This window comes from Ornithorhynchus anatinus, chromosome 3, assembly GCF_004115215.2.
Source record: "Ornithorhynchus anatinus isolate Pmale09 chromosome 3, mOrnAna1.pri.v4, whole genome shotgun sequence".
Classification (NCBI taxonomy): Eukaryota; Metazoa; Chordata; class Mammalia; order Monotremata; family Ornithorhynchidae; genus Ornithorhynchus; species Ornithorhynchus anatinus.
Genome location: NC_041730.1, coordinates 6,450,276 through 6,471,914, shown reverse-complemented (window position 1 = coordinate 6,471,914; position 21,639 = coordinate 6,450,276). Strand labels below are relative to the sequence as shown.

At 62.2% G+C, this 21,639-nt stretch overlaps 1 protein-coding gene across 1 annotated transcript; it reads right to left on the bottom strand.

Moving 5' to 3' along the window:
• Positions 1-7,913: 7,913 nt before the first annotated feature.
• On the bottom strand, positions 7,914-21,555 carry RBM14 (RNA binding motif protein 14). Its single transcript, XM_029061702.2, has 3 exons — positions 21,154-21,555; positions 8,955-10,512; positions 7,914-8,121 (listed from the first exon to the last, which is right to left on the bottom strand). The coding sequence occupies exons 1-3, from the start codon at positions 21,488-21,490 to the stop codon at positions 7,914-7,916; spliced, it is 2,103 nt and encodes a 700-aa protein (XP_028917535.1). The 5' UTR covers positions 21,491-21,555.
• Positions 21,556-21,639: the final 84 nt, after the last annotated feature.

The window sequence follows — 21,639 nt, the reverse complement described above, 5'->3', positions numbered from 1 at the left end:
GGAAAGTGGCAGGGCCGGGCTTGGGACCCGGGTCCTCCGGCTCCCGGCCCCGGGTTTTTCCCCCCCACTCGGCTTCTCAAGAGGATCACCTCTTTGCTGTCTTTCGCCAAACTGCACACTGAAGGCGCTCAGCAAATACTGCGGATCCAGATTCGATCCCAGGCAACGCCAATCCCGGGTCGGACCGATCCATCCATCCAAGCTATTTCCGGAGCGCTTACTGCAGTTCAATCGACCGAGTATAAGAATCCCATCGGATTATGGAGCACCTATTCTGTGCAGAGCACTGACGAAGCACTTCGGAGAGCACAATGCAACGGAGGTTGGGAGACACGTTCCCTGCCCACGGGGAGCTGACCGTCTAGAGGGGAGAGAGACATTGATAAAAATGATTAATTTACGGCTCCGTGGGGCCGAGGGCGGGGCGAACACCAAGGGCTTAAAGAGGACAGATCCAAGCACGCAGGGGATGCAGAAGGGAGAGGGAGTTGGGGAGAAAAGGGAACTTAATCGGGGAAGGCCTCTTGGAGGAGACGTGATCTTAATACGGCTTTGAAGGTGGAGGGAGGGGTGGTCTGGAATACACGAACCAATGTTCCCACCCAATCCCTGACAGCGGCACCAATATCTTTAAAAACAAAACCAACGTGCATGTGAATCGACCGAGGATATTTAAGCAGAGCACTGTTCTAAGCTCTTGGGAGACCACACTATAACCGAGTCGATGCATTTCCTCGACAATCATTCGAGCGGGGATGGATACACTCAGCACCCTAACGTCCCTAATTTTTTCCATGTCCGTAGATCAAACTCGCCGAGCGCTACGCTACCAACTAGTCTCACAACTCCGGTGCGCTGTGCTCTCCCAAGCGCTCAGTACGGCGATCAATAGATACCGCTGATTGATTGGCACAGTCTTTTGTGGTTGGAAGGGCCGAGGGTGGCCAATCACACGTACCCTACATCTCTCTCACGGCCGGGGACTCCTTACGCCTTTTCGTCCTCCCCCAGCCCCACGGCACTTATGTCCCTAGCCTTCTCTAACATAAATTACAGAGTGGGGAAACAGTACTTTCTCCCCTCCTCGGGATGGCAGCCGGAGAGTTTCCAGTCCTCTACCAGTCTCGGCTACGGGAGGGAGGGTCAAGCGGAGGCCCGTCCGTTCCGTTCCTAGCTTGGCCGGCGGCTAGCGAGCGGCAGGCCGGCGGCTACGTGGCAAAGCTCACCCGTGCTGGGCAGCAGCGGCCCGGGGGAGAGTCGAGGGCGGGGACTCGAGTTTACGGCGCGGAAGAAGGCGGCGGGAGACCGTTTCTGGATTTGGATCGAGAAAGCTCTACGGATCCACTACCAGAACGATGGCAGACGGCGAGCGGGGCCAACTGGGAGAGATGTGTCCGGGGAGTCGCCGGGGGTCGGAGACAAGCCTGTCAACTCCTTGCGGGCGGGCGGCGTGGTCTACGGACTATTGAACTATATTTTCCCAGTTGCTTAATTCAATCGCATTTACTGAGCGCTTACTACGTGCCAAGCACTCCGTAAATATCATCAGTTGATAGTGACTGCTCTCCTCTCCATCATTCACTTCCCTTTCCCGCTAGTACCGTAAGCGCTTCTGAAGCTGAGATGGTGTCTCCTCATTCTGCTGTTCTCTCCCCCGAGTGCTTAGTACAATGCTCTGCACGTAATAACGGTGGTCTTTGTTAAGCGCTTACTATGTGCAAAGCACTGGGGTAGATACAAAGTCATCAGGTTGTCCCACGCGGGGCTCCCAGTCTTCATCCCCCCTTTACAGATGAGGTCACCGAGGCCCAGAGAAGCGAAGCGACTTGCCCAAAGTCACACAGACGACAAGTGGCGGAGCCGGAATTAGAACCCGCGACCTCCGACTCCCCAGCCCGGGCTTTTTCCGCTGAGCCCCGCTGCACATATAACAGTAAGAGTAACTTTGGCATTTGTTAAGCACTTACTACATCCAAGCGCTGTCCTGAGCACTGGGGCGGATGAGACGATCAGGTCAGACGCAAGTCCCCGTCCGCGCGGGGCTTCACGCTAAGCCCTCCTTCCCTCTTACTCCCTCTCCCTTCTGCGTCATCGCCGCGCTTGGATCTGCCCCCTTTAAGCGCTTGCTATTCGCCTCACCTTCGGCCACACAACTAAAGCCACGACCGTTAATATATTTTAACGTCGGTCTCCTGCTCTGGCCTGTTAAGCTCCTTACGGGGAGGGAACGTTTCCACCAACTCTACGGTACGGGACTCTCCCGAACGCTTCTATCGGTGCTCTGCACGGAGACAGCGCTCACTAAGTGCCAGACCTCGACGCATAGCGGCTCGAAAGACATCACCGTTCGAATAATCTGCGATCCAAGGACGGACTCGGTGGGCCTCGGGGTATTTTCAGTGTGGGTCATTTCCTGCGGTGATGAATCTCCTCGTGCTCCGGCCCGCCGCGAGCCGGTGGTGTTTCCGTGTGGGGCTGCCCTCCGCCCCTGGAGACCCCCTAACCAGAGACTCCAGCCCCGGGGCTGACGGACAGATCGCCTCCCCCCCTCAACAGGTGGACACCGGGGGTGGGAGAGGGGGAGATTAGTCCCCACCCCGCCCAGTGCTCTCTGCTGTGTTTCAGCTCCAACAGCGCTTAGTCCAAAACCAATCCATTTTTTCTGGGCCGTGTCTATGTTACGGCGGAGGCTCCCTGAGGGGGAGGGGACCGGGTCTCTGTCTCTCCCTCTGGAGCTTCCCCGCCGACGGGACTGCCGGGGACCCCATTCGGCCATCCGGATTGGGGTCCCCGAGGTGCGATTTCCGTGGCTGCCACTCACTAACTGGATTTGGTGGTCGGCAGGCCCACCGGGCTCCAGGAGCCCCGTGGGTCCGGCACGGCCCCCGGTTGACCCCCGCCCCTCCGACACCACACCCCTCCTCTGGAGGGGCCCCGGCGGCCCCAACTCTACCTCGAGTCTCCCAGAAGCGTTATGGTCCTGGAGGCAGAGCAGGGATTGGGTCGGGACTGGGAAGATGGGAGCATCATCTACTCGAGCACACCCCTCCTGCCCCGCAGCCTCCCCTCCCGTCACCTGCTGCCCCCTCTCCCGGTCTCCCCAAGGGGGTGGGGGAGACTGTGGGTAGGGAATGGGAATGTGCCTGCTTACTGTTGTACTGTACTCTCCCAAGCGCTTAGTACAGTGGAGTTCTAAGTCCTGTAGTCCAGTGCTCTGCACACGGCAAGCCCTCGATAAATAAAACCGATGAATGAATGAATGGGCAGGAAGTGGGAAATGGGTGTATCTGAGCCGAACACACTCCTCTTTTCCCTCAGCATTCGTTCATTCATTAGTATTTACTGAGCGCTATGTGCAGAGCACTGTACTAAGCGCTTGGAATGGACAATTCGGCAACAGATAGAGACAGTCCCTGCCCACTGACAGGCTTACAGTCTAATCGGGGGAGACAGACAGACAAGAACAATAGCAATACATAGGATCAAAGGGATGTACACTTCATTAACAAAATAAATAGGGTAATAAAAATACAGACAAATGAGCGGATGAGCAGAGTGTTGAGGGGAGGGGAAGGGAGAGGGGGAGGAGCAGAGGGAAAGGGCGGGAAGGGGGCTTAACTGAGGGGAGGTGGGGGGGCAGAGAGGGAGCAGAGGGAAAAGGGGAAGCTCAGCCTGGGAAAGCCTCTTGGAGGAGGTGACCTCTCTGAGGGCTTTGAAGAGGGGAAGAGAGTGAGTTTGGCTGAGGTGAGGAGGGAGGGCGTTCCGGGACCGCGGGAGGACGTGGGCCGGGGGTCGACGGCGGGACGGGCGAGAACGGGGGACGGTGAGGAGGCGGGCGGCGGAGGAGCGGAGCGTGCCGGGTGGGCGGTAGAAAGAGAGAAGGGAGGAGAGGTAGGAGGGGGCAAGGGGATGGAGAACCTCGAAGCCTAGAGTGAGAAGTTTTTGTTTCGTGCAGAGGTCGATGGGCAACCACTGGAGGTTTTTGAGGAGGGGAGTGACATGCCCAGAGCGTTTCTGCGGGAAGATGAGCCGGGCAGCGGAATGGAGAATAGACCGGAGCGGGGACAGACAGGAGGAAGGGAGATCGGAGAGGAGGCTGACACAGTACTCCAGCCGGGATAATATGAGAGCCCGCACCGGCAAGATAGCCGTTTGGGTGGAGAGGAAGGGCGGATCTTGGCGATATTATAAAGGCGAGACCGGCAGGCCTCGGTGACGGATCGGATGTGCGGGGTGAACGAGAGAGCCGAGTCAAGGATGACACCGAGGTCGCGGGCTTGAGAGACGGGAAGGATGGTCGTACCGTCCACGGTGACGGGGAAGGCAGGAAGAGGACAGGGTTTGGGAGGGAAGATAAGGAGCTCAGTTTTGGACACGTTGAGTTTTAGGTGGCAGGCAGACATCCAGGTGGAGACGTCCTAGAGGCAGGACGCCCTTCCTCCCTCCCCGCCACCTACTACCGTCTTTCCAAGGGGGCGTGGGCACCCGGCTGGGGCCCGCCGACCGGTTCCAGGACGCAGGCCCCGTCCGCCCTCCTCCCAAGGTTTCCACGTTTCCAACTCGGGGCTCCTCACGGACCCTGCCCTCAGAGGCTCGAAACCGTGACCGCGCACCCCGACCCTGGTGCCCGACCCCCAGGTGCCCGCCCCCTCCCCCTCCCCGAGAGGCCGGCAGCGCCTTCTGTCTGCACCATTCCCGGGGCTCCGCCCGGCAGGGCTGGGTTCCCCACCATTCCTCCCTCGGAGCAACCCGTGCGAGCCTCTCCTCTCCGACCGGAATCCAATCAATCAATCCACGGAAATCGGCGTGCGCTTACCGTGCGCGGACACCGGACCGAGCGCTTGGGGGGGGTGACAAGGAGAACACCCTCCGCAGTCACGTTCCCCGCCCACAACGAGCTCACACTCTAGAGCCCAAGCCCAGGTCAGCCAGGAAGACCTCGCCATCCGCCGGCCGCGTGACACCCGGCCGAGAGCCAGGCCGGCCCCGGCCCAAGGGAACCCTCTCCGGGGAACGCCCCGCAGAGACTCCCGCCCAGCAGGTTACCGCTCCGAGACCGGCCGGGGGTCCTGGCCGAGGACAAGGAGCTCTTTCTCGGCACGGCTCCGGCACCTCACGGCGACTGGGTCTTCCTAAATGGGAACTCTGGGAGCGGGGAGCCGGCTGGAGGAAGGGACCGAGGGACGGGAGGTAGACAAAAAGAAAGGAGGATACACATCGGCAGAGACAGACAGAGACAGAGAGAAAGAGACAGAGAGAATGAGAATCACCACCCAGTGCCCCAGCCAGCTTTCGGTTCTCCGGGGGGGGCGAAGCGGCCCGATTCGAAAACCCAGACCCGAGTCCTGGACCCAACCCCAATCCCTTCCGAGGCTCTCCAAGATCGACCCATCCGAATCTCAGCCCTCGCCCTGCTTGCCCTCTTCCGACGAGTTGGACGGGTCACGGCGGCCCAGAGACGGGTCCCGGGAGGGGGAGGAAGCCCGCCGACCCGCGAGCCGGGAACGCGAGGCCCGTCCGCCTGCCCCGACTTTTATCGTGCGGTTGAGGGGTTCTTGGCGACGCGGAGCGACGCGACCGTCCGATGCTGAGGAAGGGAGAGGGAAGGAGACGGAGGAAGAGAGGGAGAGAGAGATACGCTCACCCTTCTCCCCGGAACACCAGAACGGGTGTCCGGGGGATGTGCCGTGGCATCGGAAGTCGGCTCGGCGGGCACGACCCTGGGCGAGGCCACCCGATCGAGGCCCGGGCGGAGCCACAGAGGCAACGGAGCCCGCGGCTGCGGCGGCCCGGTCTCCCTCCCGGCCCCGACATTGGACGTGGTGGTCTCGGAGGCCACAGACCCCTCTGCCCAGGCACTGAGAGTTTGGATTGTTTTAAACGTTACTCGTTAAGTGCAACCCATCTGCCAGGCCAACGAACTAAGCACGGTAGATACGAGATAACGAGGTCGGACAGCCCCTGTCCCGCGTAGAGCTCACGATCTAAGTGGGAGGGGGGAGGGGATTTAATCCCCTTTCTACAGATGCGACAACCGAGGTACGGAAGTGACCTGCCCTGGGTCGCACGGCGGGCAAGCCGGCATGGCCGGGATAGGCATCCGGGTCTTCTGACTGCCGGGCCCTGGCCCCGCTGCTTCCCTCCCGTTGGCTCACCCGCAACTTCTCGCCCTCCCCGCTCTCGGTTCAAACCCAAAGCCTCCCTCCTCTGCAGTGACTGGCGCCCTCCGTCCGCCCGTCCGTCGGTCCGGTCCCAACACCTCCCCCTCCCTGCCGGCTCCGCCTCGGCCCCGCGGTCCGCCCGCGGGCCCCCACGCTGGTCTCGGCGCCGCCCCCGCCCGATCCGCCGGACCCACCGGGCCCCCTCCCGCATAACTCGCCCGGACCGACAGGGAGCCGGGAGGCAGGCGCGGGGGGGACGGCGGTGACAGGGAGGCAGGGCGGCAGGGCTTCGAGGAAGCCCCGCAGGAGATCCTGAGGCGAAGCACCGCATTTTGGGGGGGAGGTAAGCGGGGGACTCGCCTCCCGATCGCCTCTCTTCCCCCCCGACCTCCGGCAGAACGGCCAAGCTCCCCTGTCCAGCCCGCCCCGTCCCGTCCCGCCGCCCCGTCGGACGCCGCGCTTCCGGGCGGGATCCTCGTCCCCTTGGGTCCGTCCGCTACACCGGCCGCGTCCGGCCCGAGCCCGTCCAGAGTCTGTCGGTCGATGCCAAGTAAAGGACGGTCGGCGCCCCGCGGCCCCCAAGTCCTCCCAGGTCCGGCGCGGCACCCGCACCAAGCGCCCCCCCGCCACGGACAATCCCTCCGGAGGGAGCGGAGCGGGGGGAGGATCGATCGGCACCTGCTTCCCCGGGGGGGGGGGGGTGTCCCTCGGGGTTGAGGGGGAGGAGGGAGGGAGGGAGGGGAGGGGAGGAGGCGAAGACGGGGGAGAAAAACAACTCGATTTCCATCCGTCCATTCCCCCCCGGATCTCCAGAGCCAAGGCGCCAGGCGACCGCCCCTTCCATCGTTACGTCTTCCCGAGTGGCAGAACTGGGTCCTCCGTAGCTGTGAGTGCAATCAAGACAACGACAACCATATTTCCAAACTGCAAATCGCCCCGAGTTTTATTTGTCGTCCGTACAAAAGGGGAGGAGGAAAAAAAAAAAACTGAGGTTCCTAATACCACCTACTCTGTGGAGGGGATGGGGGGGAGGGAGGGATGGCGGAGAGGTGACGGGGGGGCGGAGGGGAAAGGGAGGGAGGAGGAGCTGCCAACTACCGGGAATCCGGAGACGGGCCAACTACCCTCACGAAACGAATCCGGTCTCAGCGCGGGAAGGTCGGGGGGGATCCGGGGCGGAGCCCGGGATTACCGGAACAGCCGGGAGCCCGGGGACCTGAGGTGCTGACCACCCCCCCGCCCTCCGACCGTCCCCGCGATCCTCTCGACCCCCACCCCACCCCGACCCAACCCCCCGCCGCCGCCGCGTCTAAAAAGAGAAGGCGACGCCGACCGCAGCCGCGAGCCGCTTCCCATCCATCCGGACGACCTTAAACGTCGCGCGCACAGAAATAAAAAGGTGTTCGGACAAGCGGAAGAGACGAGGACCCTCCCCCCGGCTTTCGGGAGGGCTGGGAGGTTGGGGAGATCGGGGGGGGATACGGGTGAGGGGAGGCGGTCGGAATTGGGGGGGGGGGCTCACTGCAGGGACGCCAGGACGAGATCAGGGGTTACTGCCGGAGCGCTGCGGAGGGAGGCGGGAGGGGAGAGCGTCGCCTAAGGGGACGGCAGCGGGGAAGGACTGAACGCACACCGGTCGGGGGCGGGATGGCGCCGGGCGCCGCCCGAGGGACCCAGCTCCCCTCGTCCCCCACCCCGCCGTCCTCGTCCCCGCCCCCCCGGCCCTGCCCCGCCGGGCCCCCGGCCCGGCCCCTACATGCGGCGCTGGTAGCCAGAGTGCATCTGAGCCGCCCGCAGGTACTCGTTATAGGAGCCCGAGTAGCGGGCGTAATCGGAATGGGCATCGGGCAGGCGACGGTAATCCAGCGAGGACTTTGTCGGCGAGCGGCGGAACGCAAGCTGCGAGTCTGATAAACGGCGGTAATCAGAGAGCTCGGCTAAACGCCGGTCGGAACCATACCTGGTCGAGAGAAGAAGACAGTTTGTCAATGGCGGGGGCCGGGGGCGGGGCCGGGGGGCCGGAGGGGCGGCGGGGGGAGCCGTCCAGAGGGGGCCCGGGCGGGGGCGGTCCGGCGGGTCTCCGAGCGGTCTCCTCGCCTAGGGACGCCGGTCCGGGACAAGAGTCGGTCTCGGGTTCGCGGAGGAGGGTGGGGGCCGAGCCCCGTCGACGGCCTCGTCGCTCGGCACCTCCCACCCGGGACCGGCGTCCGCCGTCGGGGCTCGCGTGACGTTCCCAGATCGCCGCGTCCCCCCCACCACCCCGTCGTCCCCCCCGCCTCGGCCCCCCGACGCCGTCCCCAGGGCCCGTCGGGAGAAGGCCGGGACGGAGAGCCGGACTCGGACGCTTCGGAACGGCGGATCCCGGCGCGCGACACGCCCGCCCCGCCTCCCGGCGTTCCCCCAGAGCGGGCGCAGCGTAGACGGCCCCCGGCGCCCCCCCCGCCGCCCGCCGGGAACCGGTCAAGTTCCGCCCTCTCTCCTTCGGGTCCCCCGGCCCGAGCGCCGCCCTCGGCGGAGGATCCCCGACGTGCCGGGCCCCGGCCCTCGGGGGCGGCTCCGCTCCCCGCCCCGGCCGGGGAGCGTCCCCCCGCCCCCCCGCCCACCCCACGGTCCGGGGAGGAGGCCGAAAGGGCCCGGGCGGCGGCCCGCGCCCCGTCCCCGGGGCCCGAGGGGCGGGAGGCCGAGGCGGGGCCGGCGGCCGGGGCCGCCCTCCCCGCCCCCCGCCCCGGCCCCGGGCCTCAGCCCCGCCCCCGAGGCCCCGGGGGCGGGCCGGAGCCGAGGGGCGTACGGTACCTTTTCGCCAGGTTGGAGACCTTTTTGTAGGGGTCGTCGTAGCCGGCGCGGGGTGGGGAGAGGCGGGTGCGCTCGTAGGGCGGCGGGGTGCTGGTGGCGGCGCCGGCCAGGGCCCCCTGGGACAGGGACAGGTAGGCGGCGGCGGCGGGCTGGCCCGTCCCGTCGTAGGCAGCGCCCGGCTGGCCCCGGTAAGCGGCGGCCTGGGGCTGCGGCGGCGGCTGCGGCTGCTGCTGCTGCGGCTGCTGCTGGGCGGCGTAGGACGACGCCAGCTGGGCCGAGGCCTGGGCGCGGTAGGGGGCGGCCATCTGGCCCCGGTAGGGGGCGGCCGGGGCGGCCGCCGGCTGGGCCCCGTAGGCGGCCGCGGCCCCGTAGGAGCCCGTGGCCGCCGCCGGCTGGGCCCCGTAGGAGCCGGCCAGGCCCGAGGCGGCCTGAGCCCCGTAGGCGCCCAGCTGGCCGGCCGCCACCGGCTGGGCCCCGTAGGAGCCGGCCGCGGGGGCGGCCGCCTGGGCGGCGTAGGCGGCGGCCACGGCGGGCTGGGCCGCGTAGGCCGACTGGGCGGCGTAGGCGGCCGGCTGGGCCGAGTAGGAGGCCGCGGCCTGCGCCGCGTACGGGGCGGCCTGGGCGCCGTAGGCGGCCGCCGCCGGCTGGGCCCCGTAGGAGGCGGCGCCGGCCTGGGCGCCGTAGGAGGCCGCCTGGGCCCCGTAGGCCGAGGCCTGGGCCCCGTAAGAAGCCGCCTGGGCCCCGTACGAGGTCAGGGAGGAGGCGGCGGCGGCCTGGGCCCCGTAGGAGGCGGCGGCGGCGGCGGCCTGGGCCCCGTAGGAGGCCAGGGAGGAGGCCTGGGCCCCGTACGACGCCAGGGACGAGGCGGCGGCGGCGACGGCGGCGGCGGAAGAGGGCTGGGCGCCCCCGTAGGAGGAGAGGGCCGGGGCCGACGGCTGCGCCCCCCCGTAGGAGCCCAGCGAGGAATTCGCGTTGGGCTGGGAGCCGGGGCTAGTCAGGGAGGAGGCGGCGGCGGCGGCGGCGGCCGCCAGCTGGGCCCGGTACGGGGCCCCCAGGGAGACCGAGGGCTGGGCCCGGTAGGAGGCCGCCTGAGCCGTCCCGGGCTGGGTCCGGAAGGCCACGCCCAGGGAGGCCGAGGGCTGGGCCCGGTAGGCCGCCCCGAGCGAGACCGAGGGCTGGGCCCGGTAGGCGGCCGGCTGGGCCGTCAGCGGGGCCACGTAGGAGGCCCGGGGCGGCGAACGGCGCAGGGGGCTGCGGTCCCGCCCGAAGAAGGACGGGGAGGGCTGCCGGGGCCGCCCGTCCGGCCCGCCGCCGCTGTTGCCGAAGGCCTGCTGGTAATCGAAGGGGGCCGAGAAGCCGCCCGCCCCGGGGAAGGCGGCGTCGCCAGCCCCCGGTTTCTTGGTCTTGTCCCCGGGCGGGGCGGCCAGGCCGGGCCCCTTCTTCTGGCCTTTGGTCGAGAGCTCCACGTTGATGCGCTTGCCCTTCACCTCCTTGCCGTTGAGCTGCTCGATGGCGGCTTTGGCATCCGCTTCCTTCTCCATGTGAACAAACGCGTAGTCTGATAAAGCAGTAGACAGAGGGTTAGCGGTTAGGGGGGGCCGGGCCGGTCGGCCGAGGGCGGGCCCGGCCCCGGGACGGCCCGGCCGGGTCCCGGCCCGCCGCCCGCCTCCGGGCCTCCGGGCCTCCGGGCCTCCGGGCCGGACCCGGCCCCCGCCCCGGCGGGAAGGCGGCCGGGGGCCGCGGGACGGTCCGCCGCGGCTGCGGGGACCGACCCCACCCGCCCCCCCGCCTCCGGCGCGGGCCCCGGACTCCCAGGGCGCCGACCCGGAGGCTCTTCCGCTCTCCGCCTCTTCCGTTCGGAAACGATCCCGGGAGGCCGGACGACCCGACCGACCTCCTCGGGCTCCCCGCTCTCCGTCGGGACGGCCGGGTTCTCCCGCGGGGACGTGCCGATCGGGGCTCGCCGGGCGACCGGCCCGCCGGCGCCCCGAACCGAACCGAACCGCCTCGCGCTCCGGGAACCGGAGGGACGACCGACGGACCGAGCGGGGGGACCGCCGCCGAGGGGCCGGCCCTGACCGAGGCCACCGGCTTCCCCGGCGGGCGGGGGTGGGAGGGGAGCGCCCGGAGCGGGCCGACGGCGGCCCCCGACCCGTCCCCCTTGCGCCGTCTCGGACCCAGGGGCGGGGAGGCTGCCGGGGATCTGCCCTCCGAGCCCTCGCCGCCTCCCGCCGGGGCCAACGAGCCGATCTTTCCAACCGCATCTGGCCTCCGCCGAGGGCGCAGATCGCCCCCCGGTCACTACAGGCTCGGGCGCTGAAGAACCGCGGGGAGCCCGGGAGTCCGGGGACCTGGGTTCCAATCCCAGCTCCGCCACTCATCTGCTGTGCGGCCTCGGGCGAGTCACTTCGCTCCTCTGGGCCTCGGTTACTTCAACCGGACCTCATCTGTACAGCAGGGTTTAAGACTTCCCCTCTAGACTCTAAGCTCGTCGTGGGCAAGGGATGTGTCCGTTGACCTCTCATAGTGCTTGGGAGAGTACAGTGCTCTGCACACGATAAGCGCTCGATAAATACAACCGATCGACTGAGAGCCCCCTGTGGGACAGGGACCGCGTCCAACCTTGTAGCTGCCCCGGCACTTGGTACAGTTCCTGGCACGTAATAAGCGCTTAAATACAACAAAACGAAAAACGGGTGCGACGCGCTGCTGTGACCAGCTCTGCTCAGAGCTCTTTCTCTGGGAGTCGGCCCAAGCCCCTCTACCTTCCTCCTCCTCCACCTCCTGACGGCCGGGAGATTTCTCCCGGGGACCAGGGGGCTACCTGAGGACTCCGCCCAGGCGCTGGGCCACGGGGCTTCGACTCGAAGGTCGCCGGCAAGGAGGCGAGTTACACGGGCTCGATCCTCCGAGGGTCCCCGGCCGGCTGGGGGCCGGCTGGTTCTTCGGATCTCAGAATCGTCATCGGTGGCATTTACTGAGGGCCAACTGTGCGCGGAGCACTGTACTGAGCGCTGGGGAGAGTTCGGGACAACTGAGTTGGCAGACGTGTTCCCTGCCCACCGTGAGCTCACAGTCTAGAGGACGAGCCGACGGGCTCGACGAAGGCCACGCTACGGTCTCCGTGCTTGCCCGGGGGGGTGGGGGGCCGGGGGGCCGGGGAGATGAGATGGCGGCGCCCCTCTCTGCCGCTCCAAGGGACGAGCCCCTCCACACCACGGCTGAAACTCGGTGGAAGGTGAGAAGCCTACCCTACCCAGTCCAACCCCTTACGATTCTCACGCCCTGCTCCACCGCCAGATCCCTGGAGATCTGCCACCCGCTCGACCCTGCGCTCTGCCCTCCGGCCTCCGGCTTCCTCCTCGCCCGCGCCGGGAGAAAGGGATGCGAAGCAAACCGGAGCCGATGCCTTCCGCCTCTCGGGCCGAGCCGGAATCCGCCCGGCGGCCGGACTACGGCCTTCGCGCTCCCGCCCCAGCCGGCAGCCGCACCTCTGCCCTCTGACCCCACCCGTGGTGGGACTGGGCCGGCGACGGCGCCGGCGGCGTGAGGAGAGGAGGAGGGGGCTCTGGCGGCGGCCGAGACCGGACCGACCGCCCCCTCCGCCACCTGAGAGGGGCCGGCCCATCCGGCTCGGAGAAAGGGACGGCCAAAGTTGAGGTTCTAAATGAGCGCGAGAACGACCGCGGCACTCGTGAAGCACTTACTCGGCACCCGGCGCTGGGCTAAGCGCTGGGGCAGTGGCGAGATCATCAGGTCGCAGACGGCCCCTGTCCCTTATGGGGCTCACAGTCTAAACAGGAGGGAGATCGGGCACCCAATGCCCACTGTACAGATGAGGAAAGAGTCTAAAAAGAGTGAAGCGACTCGCCCGAGGTCGCTCAGCAGACAAGGGGCGGAGCGGCGATTAGAACCCAGGTCCTCGGACTCCCAGGTCCTGTCCACTAGGCCCTGCCGCTTTCCCCACCCCGGTCGGAGGGGCCCACCTGCTTCAGGAGGAAAGGTTCCCAGGCGACACTCCGGGGAGGTTTCGAACGGAAAGAGAAACGGGGTCCTCGTCCGACCCCGTCCTGGAGCCGCGAAATACTCACTGGATTGGCAAGGCTGAAAACGGTCTCTGAGCCCGCGAGCCAGAATCGCGGCCCCTAGTTGTTTTTTCCCCCACTTGCGTTCGAGACATTTGCCGCCAGAGACCGTACGGCGAGCTACTGTCAACCCAGATCTGCTGATTGGCCGTGTCCTTGGCCCCTCCTGGCTCGAGGGGGAGCCTGGAGTCTGTGGTGCAGCAAAAACAACAGAGAGGAGCCCGGTTGCTCCCTGAAAGCAGCAAGGACCGACAGACGTGGGTCCCGTGGATCGACCGGGGCCCGCCTGACTTGCAGCTTGGGGGTACGGGGCGGAGCACGGGGGGGGACGTATGCCTTCTCCTCGGCTGGGCAGACCCCGCGGACTCCCAAGGACGCCCCCGTTTCTCCCCGTCGGAACGCAACTGGACGGACTCGCGAGCGGCGATTCAAAGCCCAGTTCCGCCTAAGGTTTAGAAAACCTTCTCGATCTTGTTCCGTGGGTGCCGGCAGATCCGTTAACCCCAGGGGCCTCGGTGCCGAATAGGATGTGAGAGACGACAAGCCGAGATGCAATACTGGATTGACAGATGTACGCCGGGGAGGACGGGGGGTTACGATAAGAAAAAAAACCCAAAACCTAATTCAGAGCTGTCAGTTATCCGTAAAGATTTACTTTGCTAGCGGACCAATCGATCAACGGTATTTAGCGAGTGCTTACTGTGTGCAGGGCACTGAACTAAGTGCGTGGGAAAGTACGAAACGAAAGAGATGGTTAAAAAAAAAAAAAGAGCCCTGCTCTCAAGGAGCTTACAGTCTAGAGAGGGGGCCAGACGTTAAAGTAAATTACAGAGGGATAAGCGCTGAGGAGCCGGAGGAAGAGTGAATATCGAAGCGGTCGCGGAGAACAGACCGAAGTGCATAAGGGACGCTGAAGCGGGAGCTTAGACAGGGAAGTGAGGGTTTGATCGGGGAAGGCCTCTTGGGAGAGGTGGGATTTTCAGGAGGGCTTTAAAGACGGGGAGAGGGGTGGTCTGTCGGATACGAAGGGGGAGAGAGTCCCGGGCCAGAGGGAGGACGTGGGCGAGCGGTCGGCGGCGGGAAAACCAAGAACTAGGTACCGTGAGAAGGTCAGTGTTAGAGGAGCCGCGTGAGCGGGGTGATCGCGTAATTAAACCGCTTTAAAGATCTTAAAAAAAAAATAAATCACTGTTTTTAAATAAGATGGTCAGCTCCTCGAGGGCAAGGATCACGTCCTGTACCTCTACTGTACTCTCCCGAGTGCTTCGTAAAGTGTTCGGCATGTCGCAGATGCTCAGGTGACTGGTTTTTAGGTTGTTTTGGTTCACTTTTTGACTCTCTGGAGCCCGAGTGCCCCTTAGGCTATTTCCGAAGGGAGAGCAGATTTTTGTCCTAGCTTTGGCCTAGCTCTCCAGAGCGGACCGCACGGGTGGGGAGAGCGGCACTGCCAGTGTGAAAGGTCGAAAAAAGCCTGCAAGCCATGCGCTCAGTCCGGTGCTCTGCAGAGAGTGAGCGATCAATGAATACCACTACTTGAGGCAGAGTTTGGGGTCTGCCCAAACCCCAGCGGGGACGAGCTGCGCGCGCACGCGTTTCCCGAACGCCCCGAGGCCTCCAGCCTCTCCTCACCCCCCTCAGGGGAAGGCCCAAAGGGAGGCGTTCAAACGAGCACGGCATAACCCCGACCCCCAGACAGAGGAGTTTCACCCACGCAGGGGGGCCGCCGCTCTGCTCCGCTCCAAAAAACCCTCCCTGCCCTTCGCTTCTTAGCCAAGGCAGGGTGCCCAGGCCCCAAGGGCGCCCGGCGCACCGGTTTTCACCTGCCCGGCCACCCGGCTGCCGGCGAGAGGCAGGGCGGTGGGACCAGGGACTGGCAGGGGACAACGAGGGCGGTACTTTGCGGCGGGAAGATCAGCCCCGGCCCTGACGACCTACGGGGTTCCGGTCAGTCGGTCCGAAGTCAGGGAGTTTGGAGGAAAGCTTTCAGAGTTTGGAGGAAAGCTTTCACTCTGGAGGCGAGAAACCTCGCGTGCACTTTGGTCACCGGATCCTCCGTCCAGTCTTGCAGCAGAAGGGTGTCGAGAACGACTGCCCGCCTGCCCGACCCCAGATTTCCCTTTCCCTCAAGACCACCAGAGAAGATTTATGGTCTCTGGCCTCCCCCCGGCTGTCACCTCCGGACAGCCTTCTGACGAACCCGGGTCCCATAAAAACGGCCACACCCCACGGGGCGTGCCGTCCGCCGGCGGCTTCCTTCCCCCGAGAGCCCTCCCTCTCTCGGCGTTCATTCACGGAGCCCCTCTACAGACACCCCCGTGCCCTCACGCCAACCGGACCCTCGTGGACGCGTACGGTGGCCGGTCAAAAGCCCACTGAGATCCCCCGCCTCCCTGAGCGGATCGACCGTGTCGAGCAAGCCCGGGATCGAAGTGGATGTACGCTTTCCCCCTTCACCCCGGAGGGAGGCCGCTCCGCGGCACGCGCTCCCACCGACGTGGACTCCCGGGGGGCTACCGACCCCGCCGAGGGCCACCGACCCCGCCGAGGGCCGGCTTTCCCCCTTCTGGGGTAACCGGCGGGGAGGGGAGCTTCAGTTGGCAAACACGGACAACCCAACGGAGCCGCGACCCGGGGACGGGGTCCGGCGCCCCGCCCTCCCGTCGAGGGCGCGAACGGAGAAGCTGGCGGGGGGGAGCCCGGGCGCCCCCCGTTTCCTTGACTTCCGCCACCTGGGTCGAGGAAAATGAAACGTGAGATGAATGCGGGAGGAGGGGGCTGCTTCCACTCCAGCTGCGGAAGGGAAGCCGGGACGAAAAACCACTTGCTCTCTCCACCCCCGCTTGGGGAAAGCGGCAGGCGTGACCACTGACACGCGGACAAAGCCTCGGAAGGGGCTAAAGGGTGGACCCTCGGGGAATCGGAGACTGTGACCCAGCTGGACCCATCCCCTCTACCTCTTCCCTCCCTCCAAATCCAGCTCCCGGGCCTCAGCAGGCCCGCAGTTGAGCGGCTGGGAGCTCCGGCGCTTAGAACAGTGCTTGGCACACAGTAAGCGCTTAACGGATACCAGCATCGTTATTATTTTCGAGGGAAATCGCAACGGCGGGCCGCCCGCCTCCTTCCTGCCTCGCCTTTCAAATAATAGTTGTGGTATTTGTTAGGGGCTCACTATGTGCCGGGCACCGTACTGAGCACTGGGGTGGGTACACACGAATGGGGTTGGACACGGTCCTTGTCCCGCATGGGGCTCACAATCCCCATTTTATAGAGGAGGGAACTGAGGCCCGGAGAAGCGAAGTGACTTGGCCGAGGCCACACAGCGGACAAGTGGCAGAGCAAAGGATTAGAACCCACCACCCTCTGACTCCCAGGCCTGTGCTCTATCCACTACACCATACTACTTCTCAAATCCCAACCCCATGGCGCTGACCTGGGCCTAGAAGCCACTTATTCAAGGTCAAGCCCCTTCCCCAACTCCCCTCCCAGCACCTCCCCCAATTCCAGTGAAAACCAGTATGGCTTAGCAGGTAGGGCCTGGAAGGCAGAAAGACCTGGGTTCTAAACCCGGATCCGCCCCTTGTCTCCTGTGTGACCCTGGGCAAGTCAAATGCCTTCTCTGGGCCTCAGTTCCCTCATCTGTAAAATGGAGATTAAGAGTGTGAACCCCATGTGGGACTGTGTCCAACCCGATTATCTTCTATCTAGCCCCAGCGCTTAGAACAGTGCTTGGCCCATAGTAAAGCGCTTATCGAGTACCATTACTATTAGTCCTAAAACCTGAAGTTGCTGGGTGGGGGCGGTGGAAAGAGGTATCCTTCTGAAGCCCCGTAGTATGTGCTTATCAAGTGGTGGTATTATTATTTCTTAAACCTGAAGTTGTTGGGGGGATGGTGAGGGAAGGAAGGGAAAACGGGGTTCCTTCTCTCTGTGCAGGAGCCCCATGATGAGCGCTTATCACGTACCATTATTATTATTCCGAAAACGTAAAGTTGTGGGGGTGGGGGGTGGAGGCGAGGGAAGAAATACAGTGGTTCTCTCTGTGCTGAAGCCCCATAGTACGCGCTGGTCAAGTGTTATTATTCCTTAAACCTGAAATTGTTGGGGGGGATGAGGGGAGGAAGGGAGAACAGGGTGCCTTCTCTCTGCGCAGGAGCCCCACAATAAGCGCTTACCATGTATCACTATTATTCCTAAAACGTTAAATTGTGGGGGGAGAAATACAGTTCCTTCTCTCTGTGCAGGAGCCCCATAAGAAGCACTTATCAAGTGTCATTATTATTATTCCTATAACCTGAAATTGCGGGGGGTGGGGTGGGGGAGAAATATGGTTCCTTCTCTCTGTGCTGAAGCACCACAGTACGTGCTTATCAAGTATTATTATTATTTCTTAAACCTGAAGTTGTTGGGGGGTAGAAATATGGTTCTTTCTGTGCTGAAGCCCCTCAGTATGTGCTTATCAAGTATTAATATTATTCTTAAAATCTGAAGTTGTTAAGGGGGGAGAAATACGGTTCCTTCTCTCTGGGCAGGAAACCCATAATAAGTGCTCATCAAGTGACATTTTTATTATTGTTCTTACAACCTGAAGTTGTTGCAGGGGGGAAATACGGTTCCTTCTCTCAGTGCTGAAGCCCCATAGTATGTGCTTACCAAGTGTCAGCATTATTATTATTCCTACAACCTGGAGTTGTTGGGGGAAGAAATACGGTTCCTTCTCTCTGTGCTGAAGCCCCATAAGAAGCATTTATCAAGTGTCATTATTATTATTCCTACAACCTGAAGTTGTTGGGGGGGCGGGGGGGCATATACGGTTCCTTCTCTCTGTGCTGAAGCCCCATACTCCGTGCTTATCATGTGTTATTATTATTATTTCTACAACCTGAAGTTGTTGGGTGCGGGGAGAAATACGGTTCCTTCTCTCTGTGCTGAAGCCCCATAGTACGAGCTTGCCAAGTGTCATTATTATTATTATTATTCTTCCTACAACTTGAAGTTCTTGGGTGCGGGGAGAAATACAGTTCCTTCTCTCTATGCTGAAGGCCCTTAGTAAGAGCTTGCCAAGGGTCATTATTATTATTATTATTCCTACAACCTGAAGTTGTTGGGGGGAAAAATACGGTTCCTTCTCTCTGTGCTGAAGCCCCATACTATGTGCTTATCAAGTTCTATTATTATTATTATTATTATTCCTTAAACCTGAAGTTGTTGCGGGGTGGGGGGGGAGAAACACGGTTTCTTCTGTGCTGAAGCCCCATACCACGTGCTTATCAAGTGTCATTATTATTATTATTCCTACAACCTGAAGTTGTTGGGGGAAAAAATACGGTTCCTTCTTTCTGCTGAAGTGCCATAGTAAGTGTTTACCAAGTATTATTATCATTCCTTAAACCTGAAGTTGTTTGGGGGGGGGAGGGGGGGAGAAACATGGTTCCTTCTCTCTTTGCTGAAGCCCCATACGACGTGCTTATCAAGTATTATTATTATTCCTTAAACCTGAAGTTGTTGTTGGGGGCGGGGGGGGGAGAAATACAGTTCCTTCTCTCTCTGCTGAAGCCCCATAATAAGCGCTTATTACGTGTCATTATTATTATTATTCCTTAAACCTAAAGTTGGTTGTGGTGGGTGGGGGGAGAGAAATACCTTTCCTTCTCTCTATGCAGAAGCCCCATAGCATGCGTTTATCAAGTGTCATTATTATTATTATTATTATTATTATTATTCCTACAACCTGAAGTTGTGAGTGGGGGGAGAATACGGTTCCTTCTCTCTGTGCTGAAGCCCCATAGTACGAGTTTATCAAGTGTCATTTTTATTATTATTCTTCCTTAAACCTAAAGTTGTTGGGGGGAGAAATATGGTTCCTTCTCTCTGTGCTGAAGCCCCATGGTAAGCGCTTATCAAGTATTATTAATTATTATTATTATTCCTACAACCTGAAGTTGTTGGTTGGGGGGGAAATACGGTTCCATCTCTCTGTGCTGAAGCCCCATAGTACGAGCTTATCAAGTGTCATTATTATTATTACTATTCCTTAAACCTAAAGTTATTGGGGGGAAAAATACGGTTCCATCTCTCTGTGCTGAAGCCCCATAATAAACGCTTATCAAGTGTCATCATTATTATTATTCCTACAACCTGAGGTTGTTGGTGGGGGGAATATGGTTCCCTCTCTCTGTGCTGAAGGCCCACAGTACGAGTTTATCAACTGTCATTATTATTATTCCTACAACCTAAAGTTGTTGAGGGGAAAAATATGGTTCCTTCTCTCTGTGTTGAAGCCCCATAATAAACGCTTATCAAGTGTCAGCATTATTATTATTATTATTATTATTCCTACAACCTGAAGTTGTGGGTGGGGGGAATACGGTTCCTTCTCTCTGTGCTGAAGCCCCATATTAAGCGCTCATCAAGTATCATCATAATTATTATTCTTTAAATCTCAAGTTGTTGGGGGGAGAAATACGGTTCCTTCTCTCTGTGCTGAAGCCCCATAGTAGGTGCTTATCAAGTGTCAGCATTATTATTATTATTATTCCTACAACCTGAAGTTGTTGAGGAAGCAGTGTAGCTCAGTGGAAAGAGCCCGGGCTTGGGAGTCAGAGGTCATGGGTTCGACTCCCAGCTCTGCCACTTGTCAGCTGTGGGACTGTGGGCAAGTCACCTCTCTGTGCCTCTGTTCCCTCATCTGTAAAATGGGGATTAACTGTGGGCCTCGCTTGGGACCACCTGATGACCCTGTATCTCCCCCAGCGCTTAGAACAGTGCTCTGCACAGAGTAAGCGCTTAACAAATATCAACACTATTATTATTATTAAAATGGGGATTAACTGGGAGCCTCACGGGGGCCAACCTGATGACCCTGTCTCTCCCCCAGCGCTTAGAACAGTGCTCTGCACAGAGCAAGCGCTTAACAAATACCAACATTATTAAAATGGGGATTAACAGGGAGCCTCACGGGGGACCACCTGATGACCCCCGTCTCTCCCCCAGTGCTTAGAACAGTGCTCTGCACCTAGTAAGCGCTTAACACCAACATTATAATTATTATTATTATTAAAACGGGGATTAACTGGGAGCCTCACGGGGGACCACCTGATGACCCCGTCTCTCCCCCCGCGCTTAGAACAGTGCTCGGCACATAGTAAGCGCTTAACACCAACATTATTATTATTATTAAAACGGGGATTAACTGGGAGCCTCCCAGGGGACCACCTGATGACCCTGTCTCTCCCCCAGCGCTTAGAACGGTGCTCTGCACCTAGTAAGCGCTTAATACCAACATTATTATTATTATTAAAACGGGGATTGACTGGGAGCCTCACGGGGGACCACCTGATGACCCCGTCTCTCCCCCTGCGCTCAGAACAATGCTCTGCACATAGTAAGCCCTTAACACCAACATTATTATTATTATTATTAAAAGGGGGATTAACTGGGAGCCTCATGGGGGACCACCTGATGACCCCGTGTCTACCCCCGCGCTTAGAACAGTGCTCTGCACACAGTAAGCGCTTAACACCAACATTATTATTATTATTATTAAAACGGGGATTAACTGGGAGCCTCACGGGGGCCCACCTGATGACCCCGTCTCTCCCCCAGCGCTTAGAACCGCGCTCTGGGCCTGCGCTTCCAGCGTGAGCCTCTCTGCTGCCCAGTGCAGACAGCCCGGGCTGGGGAGTCCGAGGTCATGAGTTCGAATCCCGGCTCTGCCGCTCGTCGGCTGGGGGCACGTCGCTTCTCTGGGCCTCAGTGACCTCATCCGGAAAAGGGGGCTGAAGACCGGGAGCCCCACCTGATGACCCTGTGACTTCCCCCCCAGCGCTTAGAACAGTGCTCGGCACCCTAGTAAGCGCTTCCCAAATAACAACGTGATGATGATTATTGCTCCGCACCCGGCCGGGGCTCAGGGCGGTAGGAGGGGATGGATGCAGGCGGGGGGCGGGGAGAGACGCAGGCCAGACGCCGCCCCTCCCCCCGCTCCGAGGAAAAGGAGGGAAACGGGCCGAGGCCCGCCCCTCCCCCCACCCCCCGGCGCCACCGGAAGCGGCCGGGGGGGGGAGGGGCGAGCGGCGCGCGCCCCCGCGGGGCCTCCGCGCGCGCCCCCGCGTTACCTTTGACGACGTCGCACTCGATGACGGGCCCGTGGCGCTCGAAGAGGCCGCGCAGCTCCTGGCTGGTGCAGGCCGCCGACACGTTGCCCACGAAGATCTTCCAGGTGTTGAGGGGCCGCGGGCGGGACATCTCCACCACCAGCGCGCGGCCCGGCCGCAGCTCGTGGCCGTGCAGGGCCTCGATGGCGCGCAGCGCGCCGGCCGCCTCGCGCACGTGCACGAAGGCGAACTGCTTCATGACGGCGCAGCTCATGACGGTGCCGAAGCGCGAGAAGAGCGCCGCCAGCTCCTCCGGCGTCGTGTCCGACCCGTCCACGTTGCCCACGAACACCTTCATGGCCCCGCCGCCCCGGCCGAGGCCGGTCCCTGCGCCCGCGCCCGCGCCCGCGCCGCCGATGGATGGCGGCGGCCGCGGCGGCGGGGCCCCCTCCGCGCAGGCGCGCCGGGCCCGGCCAATGGCGGCCGCCGCCGCGCGCCCCCGGCGGC

Excerpts from the sequence above, each read along its gene's own strand:
- RBM14 (XM_029061702.2), bottom strand. The coding sequence starts at position 21,490 with ATGAAGGTGTTCGTGGGCAACGTGGACGGGTCGGACACGACGCCGGAG. Across the intron at positions 10,513-21,153 it reads CGAGTGCGACGTCGTCAAAG|ACTACGCGTTTGTTCACATG; the intron begins GTAACGCGGGGG and ends CTGCTTTATCAG. Across the intron at positions 8,122-8,954 it reads GTCTCCAACCTGGCGAAAAG|GTATGGTTCCGACCGGCGTT; the intron begins GTACCGTACGCC and ends TCTCTCGACCAG.